Below are 24,598 nucleotides of genomic sequence, written 5' to 3'. Positions count from 1 at the left end.
AACTGAAGGAACAAAACAGCAGCAGACTCATAGACTCCATTACCAAAAAGAAGGGGTTAGGGAGAGTGATTGGGGAGGGAGGGAAAAGGGGATTAAGGGCTATTATAATTAGCACACACAATATAGGTAGGTCACAGGGAAGGCAGTATAGCATGGAGAAGACAAGTAATGACTCTATAGCATCTTACTATGCTGATGGACAATGATTGCATTGGGGGGGACTTGATAATGTGCATGAATGTTGAAACCACAATGTTGCTCATGTGAAACCTTCATATGATTGTATATCAATGATACCTTAATTTAAAAAAAGATATGACTTATGTAAAGAGACAAACACAGAGCCTAGTATACAAAAGTTATTCAATAAATATTTGATGAGAACAAGTATTTCAAAACAAAAACATACATATGTATATATTTACCTTAGTCTGAAGACCAGCATCTTTCTTAATGGGGAGACACTAAAGATATCTCCACTAAGATCAAGTAAAGACAAGATTTCCTACTGTCTCTACCATTATTTATCATGTATTTACCAATGCATTAAGATAAATTATTTATTTGGATAAAAATTAAACTTTTTATAAAATAAAAAAGAAGTAAAATGTTTTGTGGGAATGATATGATTGTGTACTTGAAAACCCTAGAGAATCAATAGTAAAATTAACTCAAAAAAATGAATTCAATAAAGCAATAAGCTATAAAATCAGTGTCAATCAATAGTCTTTAATTACACATATAATGCTTAATTAGAAGATACAAAGAGAGAAACACACCACTTCTGTTGGCAACAAAAGAATGAAATATTTAGGGATAATTTAACAAGAAATATACAAAACTTACAGGAGGAAAATATTAACACACACTTCTAAAAGACAAAGTTTGACTTGAGCACAGGTAAAGACACCCTTACTCTTTGATATAATCAACACTATAAAGATGGAAGTTCTCCCTGATTTATAAAGTGAATACAATCCAAATAAAAATACTAGCATAGTATTTTTCTCTGCATGGAGCACTACCTTTCAAGGACTGCCTGGTCAGATCAGGCCCGGACTTTTAAGTCTCTTTCCAGGAGTGCCAACTCTGAACTGGAGTGCATTTTTCAATATTGTCACACACAGGGATGATTGTTTTTTCTTTCCTGTGGTAGCTTTAGATCAAGTTTAGGTCTGCTTCTAGCTCCCCATTCTCTCTTTCCTACAGTGCACAGCTCCTTCCCACCCTTCCTGTACGCATGTGCTCCCTGAAGGCACAGGGACTGCTAGAGAAAGCTCACTGGATTTGTGTTTATCTGCTTAATCTATTTGGAAATTTGGTTCCTTTCTTCTTCCAGCTATGCTGATGGTGTGGGTTTTGTATAGTTTCTTCCGTTACTCACCTTATTCCTTATTGTTTTTGGAGGAGAAATGGAAACAATTTTATAAATAAATCGATCTTCATTCTGGAAGCTATCACCACATTTAGTCTTTATGGGAACTCTGTGAGGTAAGACTATTTATCTAATTTCCATATGAGAAAGCTAAAGCTCAAATTTCATACCCGTCTAAGGTCAAACAGCTCAACAAATTGGGAATGAAAAAGTGCAGTCAGGAGGATCAGCTAGGATGCACAAGCTTATTCCTATGATTTGCCATCTGGCTCTAAGAAAAGATTGACATTCCAAGGCATACAAGTCAGAAGTTTTGTATGCATCCCCTATCCTATGGCTTCTGGTGTTTATATCCCAGTTTATATAACTAAGATTCTTTAAACAACAAATTATTGATTTTATTGGAATCTGTTCTTTTTTACAGAAAGACCAATGGCATGTTTATCACCAAGGTATCAACAAGGTGAGATACAGTACTGCCAAGAGCATCTGCAGTTATTCTTTCCCTTTGGAATCTGGTTTACTGCCTGAAGATGCTTTCTTATCGTTCAGATTTGTCCTGTCACTTCTTGTTTCCATCTTCCCAGTCCTCTCAAAAAATAAGCGCATATACTCAGATACAATTCAGCTTACACACATACATGAGTGGCTGGAGTGTGTATGTGTACATGTACGTGTACACACACACACATGGGTGTGGCATGGGTATTCATCAGGTTGTTGGATTGGGGAGCTATCTGATACATCATGGAAAAGTGGCTGGGTTGTGGAGGGTCCTAGGGGTGGATGGATGAGTAACATTTACCAACCCATGATAAACTTTGAATAATTCCACAACCAGTATATATCCTCTGAACATCAGCCATGTAAACACACACACACACACACACACACACACACACACACACACACACACACACACACACACAGAAAAATACATCAAGAACTGACTTAGAGACAACATGCCCAATAAAGTTGGCTTAATGTAAAAACCTCACTCAGTATCTTCTATGACTCCTCGTCCTTTGTCCCAGGTTTTCCAAAGATGAAGGTGAACAAGGAAGATGAACAAGGAAATAATAATTTTTCTTTTAAGGTGAAGTAGATTTCTTTTTCATACATTTATTTAATTAGCAAGACTTACTAGGTCAAAGTATACATGACATGAATAAAAGCATGGAGCAATAACAAGCAGCATAAAGGTGTTGCAGAAATGACAGGAGTTAAAAAAATAATAAGCACAGACGTTGCTTATTCATGTGGCAATTGGAAACTCACTATTCTGGAAAAGTGCCCATTGCTTTGGCCCAAAGCCAATTCTAAGCTTTGCTTTCATAATTCTTTCCACTTAGAATTTTTCCTACATCTCCCATTTCTTTTCCCATACAGATCACACTAAATCTTTGAGTCTTATTTCAAATGCCACCACACCCAGAAAGCCCTCTAACCCATTTCCCTGGCTGGAAAAGACATTCATGGTGGATCAATCAACAGTACTTTACCTATTTTTCCCTTATGAGTTTTTCCTGGCTTATACCATTTCTGGATGCATTTCGTTCACTTCCTACCCTAGGAAATTCTTAGAGTAAATTCTTAGAGTATTATTTTATGTATCTTCCTTACGAGATGCACATCCTTGAACATATACATGCTGTCCCCATGTTTTACTGAACAAACACATGCTGTGTAATAGCATATGTACTATGATATACCCATGATCAAATGGGTATGCTCTAACCTTAAGACGGTCATAGAGTCTTTCCCCACCTCTACTGTTTCTCCCTCTCTGTGGTCAACTCTCACCCCCAATACTACTGAAGGGAATAAAACCCCACAAAACACAAATTGTGACAGTGGCAATTTCTCTTCAAACAATTGAACAATTCATCCTAAAGAAAACACAAAGATTCACTCATAAACATCCTCATCTCAGGTTTATTTGTAAGGGAAAGAAAAAGAAACATATTGACATATTAAATATCTGACAACAGGTGATTGCTTAAATAAACCATGGTACATTTGTCTTATGATATACAATGAAGCCATTAAAAAGCAATGTAGAAAAGCATGTACATGACACAAAATGCTCATAACACAGTGGCAGGTCATTATTCAGTTTATATACTATAATCCATATCAGCACAACTAGGGCTGTGTAAGACTACACACACTGCAGTGGGGGTGTCTGTGGGGAGCCAAACAGACGGGGGCCCCAAAAAGAGCTTCCTGGAGCAGACAACACCTAAGCTGAGATGGGCGGTTGAGTGAAGGTGGGTGGGTGGCAGTGGGGGTGTGGCACAGAACCCACTCCAGGCAGGGGGATGGTTCAAGTAAAGGCCCAGAGGTCAGAAGAGGCATACATTTGGTGGAACCCTGAGTTGTTCACCAAAATTGTAACCAGACACCTAGTGGAAAAGCAGCAGAACTGGGACAACCCCAGTTTCCCTACTTCTATGCCAGGATGACTCAAAGCAGAAGCAGCTCCTCGTCCCCACCCAAGGCCCATGCTGAGTTTCCATCTGAGCCTTGAGGATGCAGCAAAGCAATGAAAATACAAGTAGCAATTACAGAATTTACGTGAACTTTAGACTATAAAAGAAACCCAAAGATATCTTGTAATAACAAACTAATGTGGAGAGAATGAGTTGAAGAGGAAAACATAAATCCTGCCACTAATGGATAGTAAGTGCTTTATTGAACAAATATTTGCCAGGTCAGTGGACGAGGGGCCCAGGATAGCAGTATTTGTGCTTTTAAACCGGCTTGCTATTCTTGGGAAGAGTGACTTCACCTGCAGAGGGTATCTCCAGAACCTGTGTGGGCTGAGCACACCCCCTGGTCCCCAAGACCTTCTGTAAGGGCAGTGGCACCCTGCCATGGGTGGCCAGCTTGCACGATGCCCTGGCAGCAGCAGTGTGGCTGTGGAATTGCAGCATCTCTCAGGCTGCCTTAGCCCCGTGATAAACGGTCTGCCCTGAGGAGACACATAGCAGTCTGCTGCCAGCTAATGGCCACCAGGCTGTCAGTGGGCAGCCGCCTCCCAGAGCAGCAGTGACAGCAGACGGGGGACATGTGCCCCATCAGCTCTCCACATCAGGGAAAAGGTGCAATACCCTAAAAGCCCTGAAAAAGCCTACAATTGTCAGAAATGTGATTTCCTGACATTGTGGACTGCAAATCATTTCTTCTAGGAATTAAGGTGGAAGATATACATATATGCTTTAACCAGCCCCTCGGAAGCCTTGTCCAGCATTAGCACTGAAGGTGTCATTCTGACTCGTGAAAGCCCAAAAAGGATGGCCAGAAGAGCCGTGCAGTACAAAAACCAAGGCCGTCAGCACCCGCGGACGCCTTTGCCAAGCGTCATCAGAGTCGATGGGTTCAGAAAAGGAGCAAGCTCCCTTGCTGCGGGCGGGTCTGGCAGAGTCCTGGTCACCATGGCAATCTTGCACTCCCCGCCCTCCCCAGAGGCAGCTCTGAGCAGCTGCGATGATGTGCACTCTGCATCCTATGCTGCCCAGGCTCTGGCAACCTGCTCCTGTCCTTCAGGCAAGTTGAATACAGAAGGATGAAAAACTAGCAATAAAACAATGTATGAACTATAACATACTAAGTGCCTAATTGCCCCAGATTCTGAATAACACATGACACATACACTGTCCCATGTAATGCTCACCTCAAGTCTGTACAGTTCATAAAATCATGTCCATGCCCTCGACTATGGGAAATTCTGGAGAGACCACGAGGGGATGGACATTCCCAAGTCAGTCACACTCAGAAGAAAGCTCCAGGCATCTGGGCCTCCACAGACTGAGGTGTGGGCTACTCGCCTCTCATTCATCAGGCATTTTTTCTGGCAACCTAGATTGACCTTCCACACATAGGTAACCTTGGGCAAGTTGCAGGACATGTTTAAAGGCTGACCTATATGATGTCAAAAATACCTTTTATGGTTGAAACTCCTGGATTCATTTGAGCCTTACACCAAGCAAGGCATGGCAGGCAATTTAGAATCATTAAGGCAGTTTCTATTTTCAAGGAGCCGATGTTATACAAATGAAGCTCAAAATAAAATATACAGTTGAGTCAGTAAGTGTAAAGATGTGTACTAATAACTACATGTGACATAGGAGAGGAAAGAAAGTCACCGTCAATGAGGGCAGCATAGTCAGAGAAAGCTCCACATGCAACACAGAACAGAGCACCAGGGCAAGGAGAGGGAGGGAATCGAGAGACCAGAAGACCCAACGAGGATCGTGAGGTTCCGGTGGATGGCACAGACTTGAACTTGAGCTCTGGAGGGTGGAGAGCATGGCTGATGTGGGCCTGTGGCCTCTCAAACAGTGAACCCACAGTGCAGTGAGAAAGAGCAGGGTCCACAGTGGACACCATGTCCTATGAGGACAGCACAGGTCCTCTGCCATAGACTCTTATGTGGCCCACTTTATATACAGTTGTTTAATCCTCTCATTTCCCTCATAGGTTCTCAGCAACAAACATGAAAATTCTTCAGTAAAGAAAACAGAGTTTTCATGTCAAGAGTTTTTGAAAACCTCACTTCAGGTGGGAAGAGCTGGCTGCCAGATTTCACACAGCTAATGGGTGTCTCTGCATAACACGGCAGCAATAGGAGAAGTGAGAACTGAAGGTGATGTGGAGGAAGATGAGATGGGAATGAGCTAAAGAGAAATGGTGGCTAATGTGGTGGGTCTGGGCTTGGGAGAATGACCCTGTGTCCAAACCAGAGTACTACTGAGACTGAAAAGGTACCATTCATGATTATGGAAGACAACGGGAAAAAGAACTGGGTCTTACTGAGCATACCAGAGCCAAAGGTCACTCTATGCAAAACCCTTATTCCAAAATTCCTGTAAAAAGTTCAGTATAATATATATTTCTCACAAATGCTTGGGGGTGACTATCTTCACAAGGTGGTGGAAGTTCAGGTCTCCCTCAGATTGTCATAGCTTAGAAAAACAGAGCATAGAGAACAGAGGCTGCTCCCAAGAACTGAAGAGAATTGGGTAACACTTGGTCTTCCCTGGAAGTTAAATGACAACAATCCCTAAAACATCACCCCTGGAAAGACTGCTCTTCAAAGCGTTAGTGTGCACATCACTAAAACGGTGTTTGATGTTTGATTTTTGGAAACTCCCAGGGAAACACAATTAAGTAGGTTTTGTCTCAAACAATTTTAGAAAACTCCCAAGGAAACACAATTAAGTTGATTTTTCAAAAGTATCCTTCATGGAGCCCTTTTGACAGCAATGAGCATTATGAGTTTCCATAAGAGAGAACATGTGTGCAGCATTGTCCATTTGTATTTAACTAGAGAATCTATTTTTCCAGGGTTACACATTAGGAAGCTCTGGAACTTATTTCCCATAATCATGGTTTGTAAAATGATTTGTTAAAGGGATGAGTTTAGATATCCAGATACAGCATCTACCCACAATGTTCCAATTCATAAAATCAGAAACATCAAAACAGCCCTGGCTTGAGAAATGTAATATCCATTTGCTAATAAATGTAGTAGTAGAAAGAGGACTGTGCAGGCTTCAAGGTGACTGCATTCCAATCTCAGCTCTACCTCTCTTTGAAAAATCAAACACTTTTGAATCCCAATACAATGACAAGGTTAAGTCCAATGCCTATGATGTGCAATCATAAATCTTATGATTCCTATAGCGCCATTAGGTAGTTCTAGCATTCCCTTAACTCATCACACAAAGACTGGGTACCTACCATGTCAGGTTAGTACTATGTTAAGTTTTAAGGATACAGAGTGGGCAATGAGACCTATTTTGCAGTGTCTACAGCTGGTATATTTATCTCCTGGGGATTTCCCATGGAAAGAAAATAAGTTTTTATTTCAAATTTGGCAGAAAAACATTAGATCTTGTATATCTATGTTTTTAAGAAAAGGGATAGATGGGGAGTACATTAGAAAATATATATATGTAATTAAAATCAACTACCTAAATTGAGAAACACTGAAACATATGTAGTACCACACAACAAAGGCAATAGTGGCTGAACATTCTAATCAGCACAAGATATTATCTCATGGAAAATAAATAACAATGGACTTCTTTCATCACAACTCAGCTCCCTCTCGGGATTCTCATGCTTTGTCTGAGGTGGTAGTGGTGGTAATTGTTACTCTGCCATTCATAGGGAAGCATAACCTATACTCTCTTTGTCCTATTCCTAAGCCTTCTTGCTTTTCTGAACAGAGTTTTTAAAAAGCACCAAGGATAAAACTTCACAGTCCTCCCTGTGGCTAGAAAATCCAACAGATTGTCATCTTTCATAAGATTTTGTTTTTAATACGTTGATTTTATTGTGAGGAGCTTGCTTTTATTTGGGTAGGTGTTTGCCATTTCTGGGACTCCTTTTTGGGAGTACACAAACATTTCATCAAACATGTCATATTTGCTTTTTGTAATGTAACACTACACTATTTGTTGTGATTCATGAATCAATTGGGGACTGATAAAACAAAACAAAAACTAAAATTATTCATTCATTGACTATAAATAAGTACATATATTCCCAAAGAGAACAAAGAACTCTTCCCAATAATTTCATTTTGGGTGAGGGACTAAAGCCTCATATCCCCAAATGCTTATTTTCACCTCCACTATGAATGAATTTCTAGTACAGTGGGTACTCTGTTATTCTGCCTTATTTCTGCCTCCCTGACTCCCTTCTTCCTTTCCCCAAGATACTGGTCTATGGAGTCAGAGTCTTAGATTTAGCTATATATATATATATGTGTGTGTGTGTGTGTGTGTGTGTGTGTGTGTGTGTGTATGTGTGTGCATGTGTGTATATACATACATACTTACATATATGTATATAGATACATAGATGTAGACATAGATGATATAGATGTATAGATAAATAGATATGCATTAAAAAAATACCCCCTAGATTACATAAGGGATAGAAATATTAGTCAATTTCTCAGATATGTGTGTGTTTGTATCATTATTTAATAATAGCTGTCTCATCTCCATGTTCCTATAAAGAATCCCAGGATTCAGTAGCTGAAGACCTTGAACACATACTGGTTCAGGAGTAAGAAGATAGCACAAGTTGCCTTGTAACCTCAGGCAAATCATACAACCTCTCGTCTTTAATCTCCTCTGTCATTAAATGAAGGTAAGCCACTAACTCCTGACTATCATGCAGAGCTGTTGTAAAGAGAAAATCGAACTAATGTAACTGAAAGTTAAGTGTGTTGAAAACTACAAAGTAGTATAAATGGAAGATGCCATTATCTTTAATCAAAACCACTAGAGAACATATGCATTTTTCATCCTTATTGCACACCATAAACAAATTTGAACTCTAAAAATGAAATCAGCCCAAAGTAAAATGTTAGGAATGACAATGAGTCATTTTTCACAACAAAGAAATTGATTTTCCATAGATGTTCTTTCCTGTTGCATGTAAAGACCTATATCCATCAATGCCTAGGTCCTGAATTTTGACATTGGGTACAATTATGGCACATCACATAGTAGCTTGGCTCACATTACAATCGGAGCCTGGGGCCACTAAGTTTCCTCCCTACGACCCCAGGGATATGCCAGGATTTATAGTAAATTGTGCTGCTGCCAAGCCATTTTCTTTAATTAACTTAAGGTAAAAGTCATTCTTTTCATGAATGTGATCTAAGCTTGAAGCTTGGGTCAGGCATGTATCTTCCAGTTCAAAAGTGCTAAATTTTTTACAATCATTATTTTTATACAGTGTTTTCAATCATCAAACTAATTTGACTGAAGGTTACCAGACACTCTACTTTTACAGACAAAACCAACTTATGGAAAAATCAAAATAGCTGCAAGACCCTCCAAGAAGCCTTTATATTATTTTACTTAACCATCATAGCCATCTATATTGTACTAATGCTGATTTCTGGTTCTTCATAACTGAACTGTGGTTAGTTACAAGAGGTGTTAACTAACAATGGGGGAGGTGGGTGAAGGATATAAGGGAACTCTGTACTGTTTTTACAGATCTTCTATTTTTCTGTAAGTCTAAAATTAGCTCAAAATAAGAAGTAAAAAAATAATAATACAAATCTTATAAAATAGTGTTCTATTCCCATGAGTGTAGACACTAGGCCTCTGAGAGATTAATTATTTACCTAAAGCCAGTTATCGTTTCCATTAATTTATGCCACCAATTAAGTCCAAAGTATTTAAGGCAGCTTATTTAAATTAAAGAAAAAAGGTAATTATTATAATAAAAAAATAGCTAACATTTTTATGGAGTGACAACATGCCAGGAGCTGTCTTAAGAACTTGACATAAATCAAATCAATACCTACGTCAATCCAGTGATGTAAGTTCTATTCTAATTTCTACTTCACTCAAGAAAAATGAGATGCCAAGGAAATCTTGCTCAAGGTCACACATCTAGCAAGTGGGGAATATAAGGATTATATCAAGTATACAGGATGACATTCAAATGGAAGAGAAGAAAGACAGAAACTAATAGAGGACCATGAAGGGAATCCAGGATGGAGGCAATGTGGGAGTCCATCAACAGTACACTCTCCAGGGTGCATTCAACAGAAGCCGGCCATATGATAAAGAGAGGGACAGGCATGCTTGATTTAGGGCTGGCCAGCATTTCTCCTAGGAATCCTCATACAGAATGCTGGTGCAAAGGACCTAACTCTCATATCTTTTGAAGAAATGACCATGACTTTCACAGGAAAGAGTCTTATAACCTGACACAGTATAGGTAGCTGATCTCACAGCAATAAATGATTCTGTACAAACAGTTCCATAAGCTGTCAATATTCTGTGCTCCATGGACGTAGCTCTCCTCTTCCCGGAGTTAATCCAGAGAAAGATTTCAGAGTATCTGGACTAATACTGTTCCTCTCAGCTGCACTTGTGATGGAAATGATTTTGAGATTTTGCACCTGCCAAGTTTCTAAAGAACAGCGTTCTACTTATCTCAATAAGTACACTCCCATAGCCTTCCTATTCCTCTCAAGAGCAAGTCACACTTCACCTCTCAGATAATCCTCCTGCATCTCCTGGAACACCTTATGAAATAAGAAGCTTTATTTATCAATCAGGGAATTGACTGGCCCTTCTAGATAGGTGAATTCCTGAAATCTGAAATCTAAAATTGTACAGCATGGTCTTATTTCAGCTGTTTGCTTTTAATTTCAATACATTTAAAACATGCTTCAATTTCCTCATCTTATTTTTCATTATTGATTTAGATCTAAAATTTATTTTTTTAAATTAAATGTAACCTTTTCTTGGTAACTTTGGAAAGAGAAATCCTCCTGGTGGTGTGATTGGAAATATGTGAGGTCATTTTGGGCTAATATAATGATTGCAGGATACCACTGAGACTTTATGGGGGAAGAGTCAGAGATCCTAAGTCTGGAAAAATCAAGAATAACACACAACCATCCTGTCCAATGTAGCAATAGAGAATCCACAGATCTATCTTCTTTTGCTGAACAATGTGGTGATTCCCACTGCAGTAACCCTGAGAGGGGGGCTCCAGCTCTGTGTAAATGCTTTCAGTGACAATGACCTCATGACCCTAGTTACCATTGCTAGGCAGCTGAAATGAAACATGCATCCACGTGTTAGGCCAAAATGTATTATCTTTAATTTCTATCTGTTTCTGTTTGTCTTGTAGAACAATACGTGCCAGGGAGATGACATCCTCTTCTCATCAAATCACTATTTACATTTATTTTAATAAACTCTAATGTAATATGAAGGACCACTTTTGTGTACAGACTGTTGCTTGGTTTTTACTCCTTCAACTTCACAAACTCCCACAAACTTCACAATTTAACGTTGAGCAGTTCCATGATTGCCTTCTTGTAGGCATACCTCTAATGTGAAGGAGTGAAAAGCTGGTGGTCCCTTCATAGCTGTCTCTACCTCCTCCTCTGTGGTTTGCGGTATCTCCTTTTGCAGAGAACCTGCTTCTCTCTTTACTCACAAACCAGTATGGTGCATAAATTCTATACTGCTTAGCTGTCGGAATGTGATCAAGATTAGAACTAAAGTTGCCAGGGGAAACTAGATAACTAAGGACTATATATCTAACTCAAATGCACTCTGTGCTGGAAGGAAACACGTGTGGGCTTTATGTATTCATTGTACTTGGAAATCTCTCTCTTTTGCTGTTGGTTTAGACCAAACAAAAGAAGAGGCAAAGGCTTAGTGTACAACTAGAAATGGGTTTCTTCTTTGGAGCCAACACCTGTCAGCTGGCAGTGGTTGATTTTAAAGGCAGCATTCTCACTTCACAAAAAAACAATATCTTAACTAATGAAAGTCATTGCAAGGGCCTGAGACATGGTGTTGGCAATGCTGTCGGCACAAGTGATAGGCGTTTGCTGACATGGACAAAGCAGTACAGACACTGGTTTGGAGTCCCAGGTCTGGAGTTCAAAGTTCTGGCATTAGAACTTACTGACGGAGTAACTGGGTTATCAACATCTCTGGGCTACAATGTCCTCATCAGTAAAATTAGAAATAATAATAATAATTCCATATTGGGCTATTGTGCAAATGAATTGAAATAACTTCTTTAAGTTCTATAAATATTTATTGAGTGTATCCTAATATACCAGACACTCTGACATCATGCTAAGAAAGAAACAATGAGTGAGTCAAGGTCTTCGCCCTTAAAAATCTAAGAGTCAAATGGGAAAAACAGACAAGTGAGCAGATAATTTCAGTACCATGTGATAGAGACACTGATAATTGAATCACAGTGTTATGAGAACACTGAAGACAGGCACCCCATCAATTATGATGATTTCTGCAGTGGCTGATATAAACCCTGATAGAAACTGGCTTTTATAATGATGAAATCTATTGTCTTACATTACAATCAGTGCTCAGACTATTGATTCAGGGGCTCAACTATTGTTTTCCAGGACCCAGAATGTCCTTATATCTCTGCCCTCCTGCCTTCTCCCTGAAGCCACATGACCTGTTGATCATATGCTGTACTAATAGCATCAACTGAAATAGCTCCCTTCCCTGTTCATGCCCCTCCTTCTCATATCCCACTGGCCCCAGTAGATTTAACCTGACACATTTCTGAACAAATCATCTATAAAGGAAGTAGGATTATATTTGACTGTATCTATAACTGGAGGTAGGTATTAACCAAAATATTCACTAGAGAATCTAGACCAGCTTAAAGGAGGTAGAGTGGGAGTGAAGTGATGGCTTTCCTAAGTGATATCCACCCAAACTTTAAAGAATGAGTACAAATTAGCCAAAGGAGGAAGAGGACAGATGGTGAGCAACTCAGGCGAGAGCACAATGTGATCCTGACAATGGAGGCAAACCACCGGAGAAGTACCAGAGGTGGAGGTAGCACTTGCTATGAGCTGCAGATTTTCTAGATGCTTGCTGCTGACTGAAATCTACCCATAGGTAAGAAAAGTGTCAGGCCTTAAGAGATCCCTATATTTTCTTTCAACACATTTTTTTCTTTTAATTCATGTTTCTTTGAAATAGAAGGTTTGATTTCCCTAAAACAATTTTAATGCCTGTTCCTTAGTTCCCTGTCCCTGGAGAATGACACAGTTCTTTGGGTACAGCAGACATTCAGTAAGTACAGAAGGAAAACACAGCACAAGGGATTATACACTATGAGTTCTTAATTTTGACTGATGTCACTTAGATAAAATATATGAACAGATTAATTTATAAATTTGAAAATTTTCTCACCTATTAAAGTCTAATTAAAATTTTCTTCTAATTGGTTTTGTATGGGATGGGTGGGCCTTTACAGGGGAGCTTTAGTTCATTTAGTTCATACATTTTTCTGAAACACTCGAATGGGTGCAGTACAGGAAAGCCTCTGACTGCATTTCCTCTTCTAGTCACGGTGGCTGTCCTAGCAGTGAGAATTACTCCATCATACTAGAACTGTGTTTGAATCCATGCCCTTTACTTTTTCTATGTCTACACAGAGAGAAAAATGGGGAGATACAGTCAGGAGTCACCAGCCAAAGGCCTTATGAAGCAGCCAAATCCCATTTTAAAATGCACTTCAGAATGAGAAAACAAAATGCTGTAACTAACCCCTGTTAGTAACACTAGTGGAATACACAGTAGAACAGGGAAACTCGGAGTGTGTCCAGAAGGTTGAAAGTGATGGCAAGGGTGACCATCTCCCATTAATTCCCATTGAAAGGCTGGGTTGACCATTTAATCTATGATTCACTGGCTTTTGAATCATAGGGAGTGGGGACAGAGAGCAGACTGCCCAGTGAGAATTTCAGAAGAGATAGAAAAAGGAGATAGCCTTTCTATGAGAGGTATAGGGGAAGTCAGAGAGCAATTTACCTTAAGCTACTTCTAAACACTAAAATCTGGAAAAATCAGATTGTATTTAGTCTGATTGTGAAATGCTAATAGGATAGTGATACTAATATAGTTATTTCCCTCAGAATCTTGGTAACAGAGAATAAAACAAAAGGTATCTTGCAATGTCTAGTGATGTAACAGGGTGGAAAGAGGAAGTAATTCAAAATACCATACCTGTTTATAAACAGATAACACACAGTAAATCTATTTAAAATCACACTGCAGTTCCTCTCTCTTCAGCATTTAAATTGATTCACCAGTTCATATCTACTCTCCACCTTGCCGTCAAACATGGAAGAGGAAACTGATTAGAACAAGTCTCTATTTTTATCTTTTGGATTCCCTCACTGCCAAGCATTATTAAAGCTTCACCTTTAATTTCACTGCAAGACATCTAAATGAAAGCGAATGAGGGATTTGGCTACAGGAACTCTTAAATTTAATCTTTGCAGTCTGATTCCACAGTGTGAATAGCAGCCTGATCTTATCGGCACTTTCAACTACAATGTCAGGTTCGTTTCAAAATTTAATACAACGTATTTGTCATCCCCACACTTCCTTCGGTAAGGACATTGACACCAACTTACTACCAGTTGGTGGTATGAGAAAAGAGAGCTTGCTGAAAATGAAAATTCTCTCTTCTAAGACTAAATAACTCATTTCATACATTACGTGTCTTCTGTTTCTGCAAGAGTACACTATTGCTTTCCACTATTTGATCTTTTAGTAATCCATCTAGGTAACAATAAAAAAATAAAAGAATATTTACTCATTGCTTGCTTCTAGAAAGACTGCAATGTATTTCATGGATTTCAAGAATAACTTCCCCAGCAGAAAACAAGAAACAACAGATTAGAATCAATACTACTGCTGATTATGACTAAGGGTAAAACATGCCTTTTACGGTTCCTTGTTTCTATTGTGAGGCTGCCTAAAGGCCTCTGCTGACTACAACTCTGTTTTCTAAGTATGGTCCCTGGACTAGCATATGCAGCATTACTTGGAACCTGTCAGAAATACAAATTCTTAAGCCCCATCCCATACCTACTGAATCAGAAACTGGAGCGGAGGCCAATTTCTTTGTGGTTTTATAATCCCTCCTGGTGATTCTAATGCACACTGTAGTTTTAGGACCACTGACCTAGAACAAAGGAGATAGGGCAACATTTTCCCCAAACACTTCAGCCCCATTTTCCTACACAAATAATTCTTTTAACATCCAAAGAAATCGGTTTTCTTGTACTTACTCAGAAACATTCCAATACACTCTGAAATCCACTATGCAATGAAAATATGAATAACCTAGCCTCCCCTGAGGGTCATAAAAAGACTCAATTGTTGGAAAACAAGACTTAGCAAGATGGCAGACAATACTGGCATTGCCTAACTGGGAAAGAAATGTGATTCTATAATGTTTTTCATATTTTCAAAGGGGAGACAGAAGCAGTATACTAAAGTACTTCAGACATTTGAATAATTGATAAATAGTGAGGGTTGTTTAAAATATCAAATAAGTTCTCATGACAGACTGTATCATTCCTTCCTTGGTAAGTGTTTCTTTAAATATTATCATCAATGTGGTATGATTAGAATTGGATCCTGTATCTCCAATGGCAGTGGATCCTAAGCACCTTCTCAAGGATCCTTGTCTTAGTTTGAGTTACACCATAACCGAACTCTAGGACAAAAATTCTTGGGCAAGTATTTATTGGGAAATAATGTCAAGGAACTAGTGCAAAAATGGAGCAGTGACACAGAAGAGAAAGGAGGCTGATAGAGGGCGTGTGGCCAGCTAAGTCACCACCATGATTAGTGAAGCTCCATCTCATTAGGAACTCTATGAAACAGTACAGAACATACACTTCAAGGTTATTCTATCTGAGGGACAAGGGATTTGGTATTTATATACCAACTGTTAATCACTGGTTGAAGTCTGCTCTCTGGGATTGTTAATTCCCTGGCACTTCTGATTGCAAATGTGGGCAAAGGAGGCTCAAGTGGCCAGAGAAATTCCTTAGACAAAGAGGAATAGGTGGTGTCCATTGGAATTTTGGGGTTGACACACAGAAATGGTAAAAGGCGAAGGGGATCATGTGGGAAACAACAGCATGTACTCCGTCTGACATTCCAAAAAGTCATTTTCTGAGTTTGCATTGTTAATATAAAATGCACACCCATGTTTATCCTCCCCTCCTTTGATCCCTTTGAACACTTGGTGATATAGTTCTAAGATTCCCAAACCTATGAAAAGGTAAGGGTGTGTGTGTGTGTGTGTGTGTGTGTGTGTGTGTGTGTGTGTGTGTCTTTTACTCAAAGTAGAAACAAAATATGAATGGTATAAGAAGAAAATAATAGTTAACTTTCTTTAAAAAAAAATCCCAATTACTGTTATCCCTACCAAATTGCACATCTTAATAAACTACATACTTATTTCAACCAAGGTGCCATTGCTCAAAACTTTCAGAAAATTTATATTTGAAATTTGTTTGAGAGGCTCTATAATCTCTGCAGTGGCCCTTATTTGTAGAGTCTCTTTACTAGGTTGATTCACTGCATAATATACTTGTGTGGTAAAGAAATACCAGATAAATAATCTGTTCCTTGTTCTTCCTAAAATAGAAGGAAATAAGCCTTGTGCTGAAATAGTAGTTAGAACATCTTGCAAGAAAAAGAAAAAATATCCAAAGGAGAATAAAGCAGTACTTGTTAACTAACACGAGATCTAGCACCATCAAAGGGTGTAGAACATAATAACTCAAAAACACAAAAGGGGTACTACTTAGAATTCTCTTCACTCACAAAACATTCTAACAGATAACTTTCATCTGAATGGACTTTGACCATATTCCCACAGGTGATCCAAAGAACATTCTTGAAATTTAAAAAGAAAAAACAAGCAAATCAAAACTCCTAATCATAGATAATAAACTGTTTTTAAAAATTTTAATCCAAATCATATAAATGATTATTCTAGCACCCTCTCTACCAGTTAAAGTCATCCTATGGGTACTTACTAGCACATGCTTATAAGCACATGCTATTTTAGCCAAGATTAAAGACCACATTTTTTGATTATTTAAAGTTTATGATTCAAGGCAAGAACTCATAGAAAAATGCCTCTGAAACTAGAAGCAAAACATAGTAATGGCAGGAAATAATTCCTTATGCTTTCTATGCAAATATACACACTATTTAAAGAAAATATTTGCATGGAGAAGGTCTAGTACAACTGTGAGAAATGAACCTTGCCTGCAAAGGGGCATTGCTGCAACAATGGGGAACTCTAGCTCCATCCATGTACCTGTCAACGTGTGAACTTTGTTTTTCCTAGTGTTTTTCCTCTTCACCACTGTGGGTATGTGCTTTCTACAGGGACAGAATGCACACTGCAGTATCGTTGAATAAAGATGTTTGCTGACATATAAAGATACTTTTTATTTTTCAAGACAGTCTATTTGGCAAATTATGGAGCAAAGCAGGTGGTGGGTACTCAGAGTCTGGTTGCTCCAGCAGGCCCTCTGGTGTTTATTCAATGACCCTGTGATATTATCTGCCCACTTTGCATTATGGAGACCTGAAAGATGATTAGTGTGGTCACTTGCCAGCTCCTGGGAATGCTGTCTACTGCCCTGGCATTATGGGACTTCCCTAACCTGTTCTGGGAAGATGTCACATAGCGGTAAGCCTTCCTCAATGGCCAGTGACATCCAACAACAATTAACTAGTTACACGTTTGAGAAACAAAATTTAAAACAGTAAATTAACTTGGTAATCTAAGGGAGAAATAGATTGGGCCTGCCGTTGGCTTCACACTCCATTTACTTTCAAATATCCCTTGGATGTGTAGGAAACATGTCAATGAGACAAGAAAAACCTATGGATATTGTATATTCAGTACTTCTACTGACCCATACTAATGATAAGATTCTGTAATACGAATGATGAGACTTCAAAGCTGACAATCAAAATATTAGAAATCAGATCCCAAATCAGAACACTCTTTCATATACTCTATTATACATATAATCTATTTCTTCCTGAAAACAAATATTACTAACACATCGTCATTTGCAACGATCACAGGCTGGGTGAGAAATAGGAACTTCAATGAGACTGACTCTGCAGTATTTCTAATAAATCACACTAGAGAATGGGCAAAAACACATCGCTACAGAGAAAGCTGTAGAAATTCATAGATGATTATTTGGATCTTAGGTCATCCAAAGTAGATGACATTCTTAAACTAACCTATGAAGCTTAGATGTATCAAATTGCTGTTTCCAGTTACTTTCTGGCTTCAGTGTGGCATAGATTGTTTATTTTTGAAGTTTCCAAGGTAATGATCAGAACAAACTTCTGGGGAAGAGAAATATGTCTTTCTAGTGGCACAAATAATGCCCATCAGAATGCTGTCAAAAGTCCAACAGACTCTGATTGCAGCTATGTGAAAATCTTTTGGCTCCCAACCTGAACAGGATATAGGTATTTTGCAGGAATGCTAAATGTTCCTTTTAGAGTAAGTCAATATGGACAAGCCAAAAAACAGGGGACAAAGCATGTTACCCTTACAAATTATAGCAAACCTCAAGCCTGATTAGGTCTACAATGAGTTTTGTTTTATTTTGCTTTTGTAGCCAAAAAGAAGACATTTCTTTTGGTCTCATCCATTTAGCTCTAAATAAATTCTGAAACAAAAAGCCAATGAGACAATTAGTAAACTCAGAGTAGTGAAAAGAAAACTATCAAATATGATATGAAAAAAATACACATGGGGCTTATTAAATATATCTCAACCCTTTTTTTCTCTCCAAGCATTTAAATGGGTGTCAATAGTTCTGTCAATTCCTGTAGGTATGGAAAGACTATGATAATATGTGGAGAGTCAAACAGGAGTACTTCTCTGCTAAATTCTACCATCAATCATCTGGAAATCTCACAGAAACTGAATTTCAAAAAGTAAAACCAGACCACACTTTCAATTTCTCACTAGACCAAAGACTGCTTCAGCTATCAGGAGGCCAGCATGTTCTCATAATCATGTCCATGGCTGATGCCCTGCAAATGATGGAGTCATCCAGCTATTTAAAAATCACAAAGAGCCAGTAGTAATTTCTACTTCTAATCAATGCTAAAAATCAGTCATTTCACAGGAATAAGCAATTAAACTCTGGAACTATTGTAAAATGGGAAAGTCAGTATGTCTGTGAAAAGGGCTCTGCATCCAATTTCAATGTGTGATTGTGCCTGTGGATTGGGGGGAATGGGGAGATTTTCCCACACCACACCACACAATTCTCTGAGCCACTTGGGTATCCTACCAGCCAACTAAATTCTGATAGCACTTACCTATAGATAGCATCAGATTCCACAGGTAAAGACCTCAGTCCCAAAAGACTGCCCTCATCTTCAAGAACCAATTGCAAGCCCAGATTACCTGCGCTTCTGAACAACCAGCTACAAATTAGTGGTTCCAATTATCCGCCAACTGAGGATGCCAATTTCGAATCCAGGCTGTTACCCATATGTTCAACCAACTAGCTATAAATGAGAGGATCCCATGACCTGTTCATTGAGTTTGATTAATTTGCTAAAATAACTAACAGAACTCAGGAAACCCATTTTTCTTCCTAGATCATCAGTTAATTATGAAAGAACATAATTCAGGAACAGCCAGATGGAAGTAATACATAGGGCACAAAGTGTGGGGAAAGGGTGCAGAGCTTCCATACTACTCTTTCCCAAATCTCCACATTTTCATCAACCCAGCAGCTTCCCAGACCCCATCCTTTTCCATTTTATGGAGGCTTCATCACATAGGCATGACCGATTAAATGATGTCCACTGGTGACTTACTCAACCTCCAGCCCTCCTCCCTTCTCCAGAAATCAGGGGGTGGGAATGAAAGTCCCAACCCTCTATTAGTGATTGGCTCCCCTGGCAAGCAGCTCCCACCTTGTGGGCCTTTCCAAAAGTCACCTCATTTCCAAAACCCAGCTGTGGTGAAAAGATACTTGTTGTGAAAAATTAGACATCATTTCAATTTTATGGCTCTGATTTCAGGAACTGAGGATGAGAGACCAAATATTTCAACAGAAGATGCTTCCATTGCTCTTATTGCTCAGGAAATTCCAAGGGTTTTAGGAAGCTCATGCCTAAACGGGATGGAGACCAAATAGGTATTTCTAATTATATATAACATCATGCTCTGCAATAATGTGGAAGGCACAGCACAAACTGTGGAAGAACGACCCAGACCTGTGGTCATCATATGTCATGACAAGCCTCCAATACTGAAGTGACTAAGTAGGACAGTCTTTTGTCATTGAGTCTTTACCAAATAAACGATCTTGTTTCCACACCTGAAGATTGGGAGAAGTAGTGTGGTTATTCTAATCCTCATTATTATTTTCACTTTAAAAAAGAATGCTCTTTGCACAATTCCCCTAGGAGAGAGCACAGCAATACATATATATTACAAGTAAAATAAGCTATAAGCTATATAGCTTATTTTGTATGGTTATGTGCCAGGTACTTCCCTAACCACTTTTGTATAACTAATTCAACTCTCCCAATCTGAGAGTGAGGGGTAGGTTTTATTACCCTCACTTTACAGCTGAAGGAAAGGATGCCTCCAAAAGTTAATCAATTTTCCTAAGATCATCCAGCAGGTGAGTAGCAGGCTTGAAATTCCAACCTTGCTAACTCGAGAGCCCAGCTTTTCAACCCCTGTAAAACTTCCTGAATTCCTAGCAAAGAGATACTAAAGTGATCTTAGTTGCCTCTGTTAATAAACTGCACATACATTAGCACAATTCAAAAATATCTGGTGGTATTAGATGCCTCTCTGTTTTAACTATTTAGTCAGAAACAACTGTGGCTAATAAAGTCTACTGTTGCCCTCTAGTTCATTAAACAATCACCTAGCTGCATGAGGTCACCGAGGAGTCACTTGCTAAAACGTTTGTCTAATTATGGCAGCGGTTACCAAGAAAGAGAGCAGAAGGACAGATGAAAAGAAGTAGAAGAGAAAGAGCGAGGAAGGAAGGAAAAAAGTGAGGGAGGAAAGGGAGGGAGAGATAGGAAAAGCAAAGAGGGTTGGGTGGATGGGAAGAGCAGGAAGCGCAATACTCGATGCCAGCCCCGTGTGGATGCTGATACCATTCTGAACCCAATTTGTACTTTCCTTCCGTTCTGTGGGTTACTTCACTTGCTAAGTCAAAACAGTTCACGCCACACATCATGGGAGATATAAATAGGAATTCTCATGGCAGAGCTGATTAACACACATACTTCATATTCTTCCAAGAGACTGAGGTTGGTTTTTTTCTTTTTTAAACTGTAGAATAAAGGTTTAAAATCTCATTCATTTCATTTCTATACGACTTACATATTTTCTAATTCACCCTTTATTTCAAACAACCATTGTCCTAGAATCTTGGTGACAAAGGAAAGACACCACTGTTACTAGTTTTGTAAATCTTGACAACATATTTAAAAACGTTTCTTTAGAAATGTTTATATCTAGAACTGATTCTATCTAGTCTAATGTCACATAAACGAAAAGATACAGCTTAGTTATTTTTTTTCTTTTTAACTTAGAGGGAGTTGCACCTCTGGAATCTTTACAAGGTAGTACTTGTTAATATGGAAAATCATGTTACATATCAACCACAAAAAAGGCAAATAAAACTTGGTTTATATTGACACACTGAAGACCATCCAGATAATTTCTGTCATAAATAAATCAGGAAACTCCAGAGAAATCTGTAGGTTCACTGTATTGCATTTAGGTCATGGAGTAGCTGGCCCCATATTAAGGCAGCTTGCTTTGCAGCAATGTATAAATATTCAAGGGTGGGAAAGGCATCAGGGAAATGACTGTTAGAGAGTGGCATTGTGTCACTTGGCAGGTGTCACTTAACAGCACGTGTTTCTTTGTATCATACCTCGATCATTCTGGCAGACAGCCTTCAGGATGCGATGTCCCAGGCCACATTTTCCATTATCAGGGATACAGATCCCTTCAGTTGCCAGCCATCGATAACACATTGGATCCTCACAAGGAACAGATTCCACCAAATGAGGGCAATTCCCAGCAGGCCCCATGGCTTCCATAAGGACATGGCGCTGTCTCATTCTAAATCCTTAAATGAGAAAGAGCAAAAGTTTCACAGGATTCCATCTTTATCCAGCAAAGGAAAAGCAGCAGCAGCTAGGAAAGAAATGGAACTTTTATTTGAATCCCCATAACTCTAAAGTGTGTTATTTTGATGCATTTTATTTTCTGGGAAATGGTGGGGACAGGGCAAATAAGGAGTGGAAAGTAAAGAAAATGGAAGAGAACTAGAACAGGAAAGTTGTCTTCCAAGAGTTTACAACCTGGAGAGGTCAGACATAAACAGAATAATAAGTCGCACATGTCCAACATTGTCAGTAAACCAGTAGAAATAATGACTCATTGAAATAGCCTAAATAAAGATAAATCCAAATTTTTTTGCCATTGCATTTGACATTCTTGTTACTTTGTATTAAGTAGAAATTAGTTGATACTTTGGAATATTCATGAAGCCTAAGCATTTACATCTTCATATCCTGAGATTTCCAGGTCAGACTACCCAGTGAACATAGCACTTCTTTGGACTGCACTCCACACTCTGGCTATACTTGGGTCCCTGAACTATTATTTAGTTTTAAAATATGTATTATGGTCCTAGGGCCCAAAGTCTCACCATTATAAGGCTATAAATGGGCCTTACATGCTACAAGCCTACATATTCAAACGATAAAGTTAACAAACTCAGTGTCACAGGAGTCAAGAAGGTACAAACTGAGGGAAATGACTTAACCATGAGACTGTAGGGAGTGGTGGGGTCTGTGGCAAAATGGAGGATATGTACTTGTTCTAAATGCTTGGCTATTATTCAACTTGTGTTGAGTGTTGTCATGAGGGAATGTGGATCCTCTATTGTCAAATCTTCTGATTTTTGTCTAAGAGACCAGCAATCCAATTTCCAATTTGTGTTTCATTTTTTATATGAAATCTCTCTACTTTTAAATGACAGAAACTAATTTACATTTAAAACAAGAAAAACAACAAAGTGAGCTAAAAAAAAGATAGAGAGAGACTGAGAACTAGATACAACCCTTTAGCCTGTTAGTTTTCAATCTTTGGCCCTCATGATATATCATTTCTAAAGGCTATGCCTACCTTCCATGGAACTTCTATTTACTACTCCAAATTCAATCAACCAATTTAATTATTATTATTATTATTTTAAACAAAGCCAATCTAATTGCATGGCAACATTTTTAAGGAATTATTATTCATTTATTCCTTGGAGCAAGTTCAAAAAAGAGAGAGAGAAGCTGATAGGACAATAGAGAACAGGAGAACACTGAATTCTCAGAACACCACCCTTCCCACGAAAGTGGGGGAGAAGGACAAAGCATGGAGGTAACGAAGCTAAATGTAGCTTTCTCAGTTTTGTCATGGCCATTCCTACTTTCCTGCCGAAAGCAAAGAAATGAAAATGTTACGACGCTCAAGGTAAAGTTGGCAAAAGCCTGACTCGTATTAAATAGCCCGGCCTCTAGGAGGCTAGAACAAATGGACGCATGGTTTTAGGCCACAAGAGGGAGCTGAGCTTCCTTAGAATACTGCAGGGCTGGGCAAGTGTTTTAGATAAACTGTCCTAACGGTTTTACTTGGCATTTTTCTGGTCTAGGGTTAACCTCTGAGTTCCTTGTGAAAGAGATTCTTAGATGCTTACTTTAAGGACCAGCCACCTATGGGAAGGTATTCAGCCAGTGAGAGACCATGTTCTCATAGCACAGGGAATACAAAGTCTGGGACAATTAAAACAATAGACGGTTTCTGCTGAACTTCATACATCCGCATACATATCCTTAATTAATTAAAATAAAACCTGTGGAAATGTTCAGCTCCCTTTCTAAGCTACCTTGAGAACAGATGCAGGGAATATATAGGACTCTGAACTATACTTGATGAATATTAAACTACAATAACCTCTAAGCTCTCACTGCCACACAACTTGGTTGACCTCTCTCCTTACCTGTAACACTCATATGCCACTTATCTGTCTTATATATATGCTTATTTAGTTTATATCTTTGAGCAGGACATGGCATGGATCTCCACGACTTACAGTGTTTGATAACTGGCTCAGAAACTGAGCATGTTTAATGAGGGATTCTGGGTGTCATATTACCTAGAGCTTAATGCTACTGAGGGGCATATGCAATTTTCCCCATAAATCAAGCTACATCTATCTTCCCATAAATCTATAGATTACATCTCCTCAGAAAATAAATTCTTTCAGTCTTTCATTTGTGCTGCCCTTGTTCTGACTCCAACTAGGATCAAATCACAGCACAGCTCAGCATAAAACAAAAAACCTTGGAGTCTCTTGTTACCCCTTAGCTTTAATCACACATTGGTGTTTATGCCTGTAATAGATATCAGGCTTCCCCTGGGTACTTCTGTTCTGCAAGATACATAGCTTTCAAGTCCATGGTGGCTGGGGTCAGCCAACCACTTACCTTCATTTACTGAATTCCACATTAATCAGATAGTGTCATTCAGTAAACATTAACTGCCATATGCAGATCACGGCAATGTACTGTGGGAAGCCACAGGAGGAACAGAAGACATAAATCTATTCTTCGCAGAGCATGTAATCCAAAAAGGAGAGAAGGCACATGCACCATTTAAGCATCTACCCTATACTGATCTCTTCATCTCTATCACCCAAAGTAAATAAATCAGAACTGTTTCTTAAGTTACTTTTCTCATTTTGCAAATATGAAAACTAAG

General features: G+C 38.8%; 1 protein-coding gene across 1 annotated transcript in view; it reads right to left on the bottom strand.

The window, feature by feature from the left end:
* Positions 1-24,598, bottom strand: part of THSD7B (thrombospondin type 1 domain containing 7B) — a 905,223-nt gene that overhangs the window by 444,465 nt on the left and 436,160 nt on the right. Inside the window, exon 7 of the mRNA XM_037020802.2 lies at positions 21,711-21,908. Within this exon, the coding sequence (XP_036876697.2) occupies positions 21,711-21,908 (198 nt within the window). The remainder of the gene's footprint in view (positions 1-21,710; positions 21,909-24,598) is intronic.

This window comes from Manis javanica, chromosome 7 (genome assembly GCF_040802235.1).
Source record: "Manis javanica isolate MJ-LG chromosome 7, MJ_LKY, whole genome shotgun sequence".
In the NCBI taxonomy this organism is placed as follows: domain Eukaryota; kingdom Metazoa; phylum Chordata; class Mammalia; order Pholidota; family Manidae; genus Manis; species Manis javanica.
The sequence above is the reverse complement of the archived record's forward strand: the minus strand, read 5'-3'. Positions and strand labels throughout refer to the sequence as shown.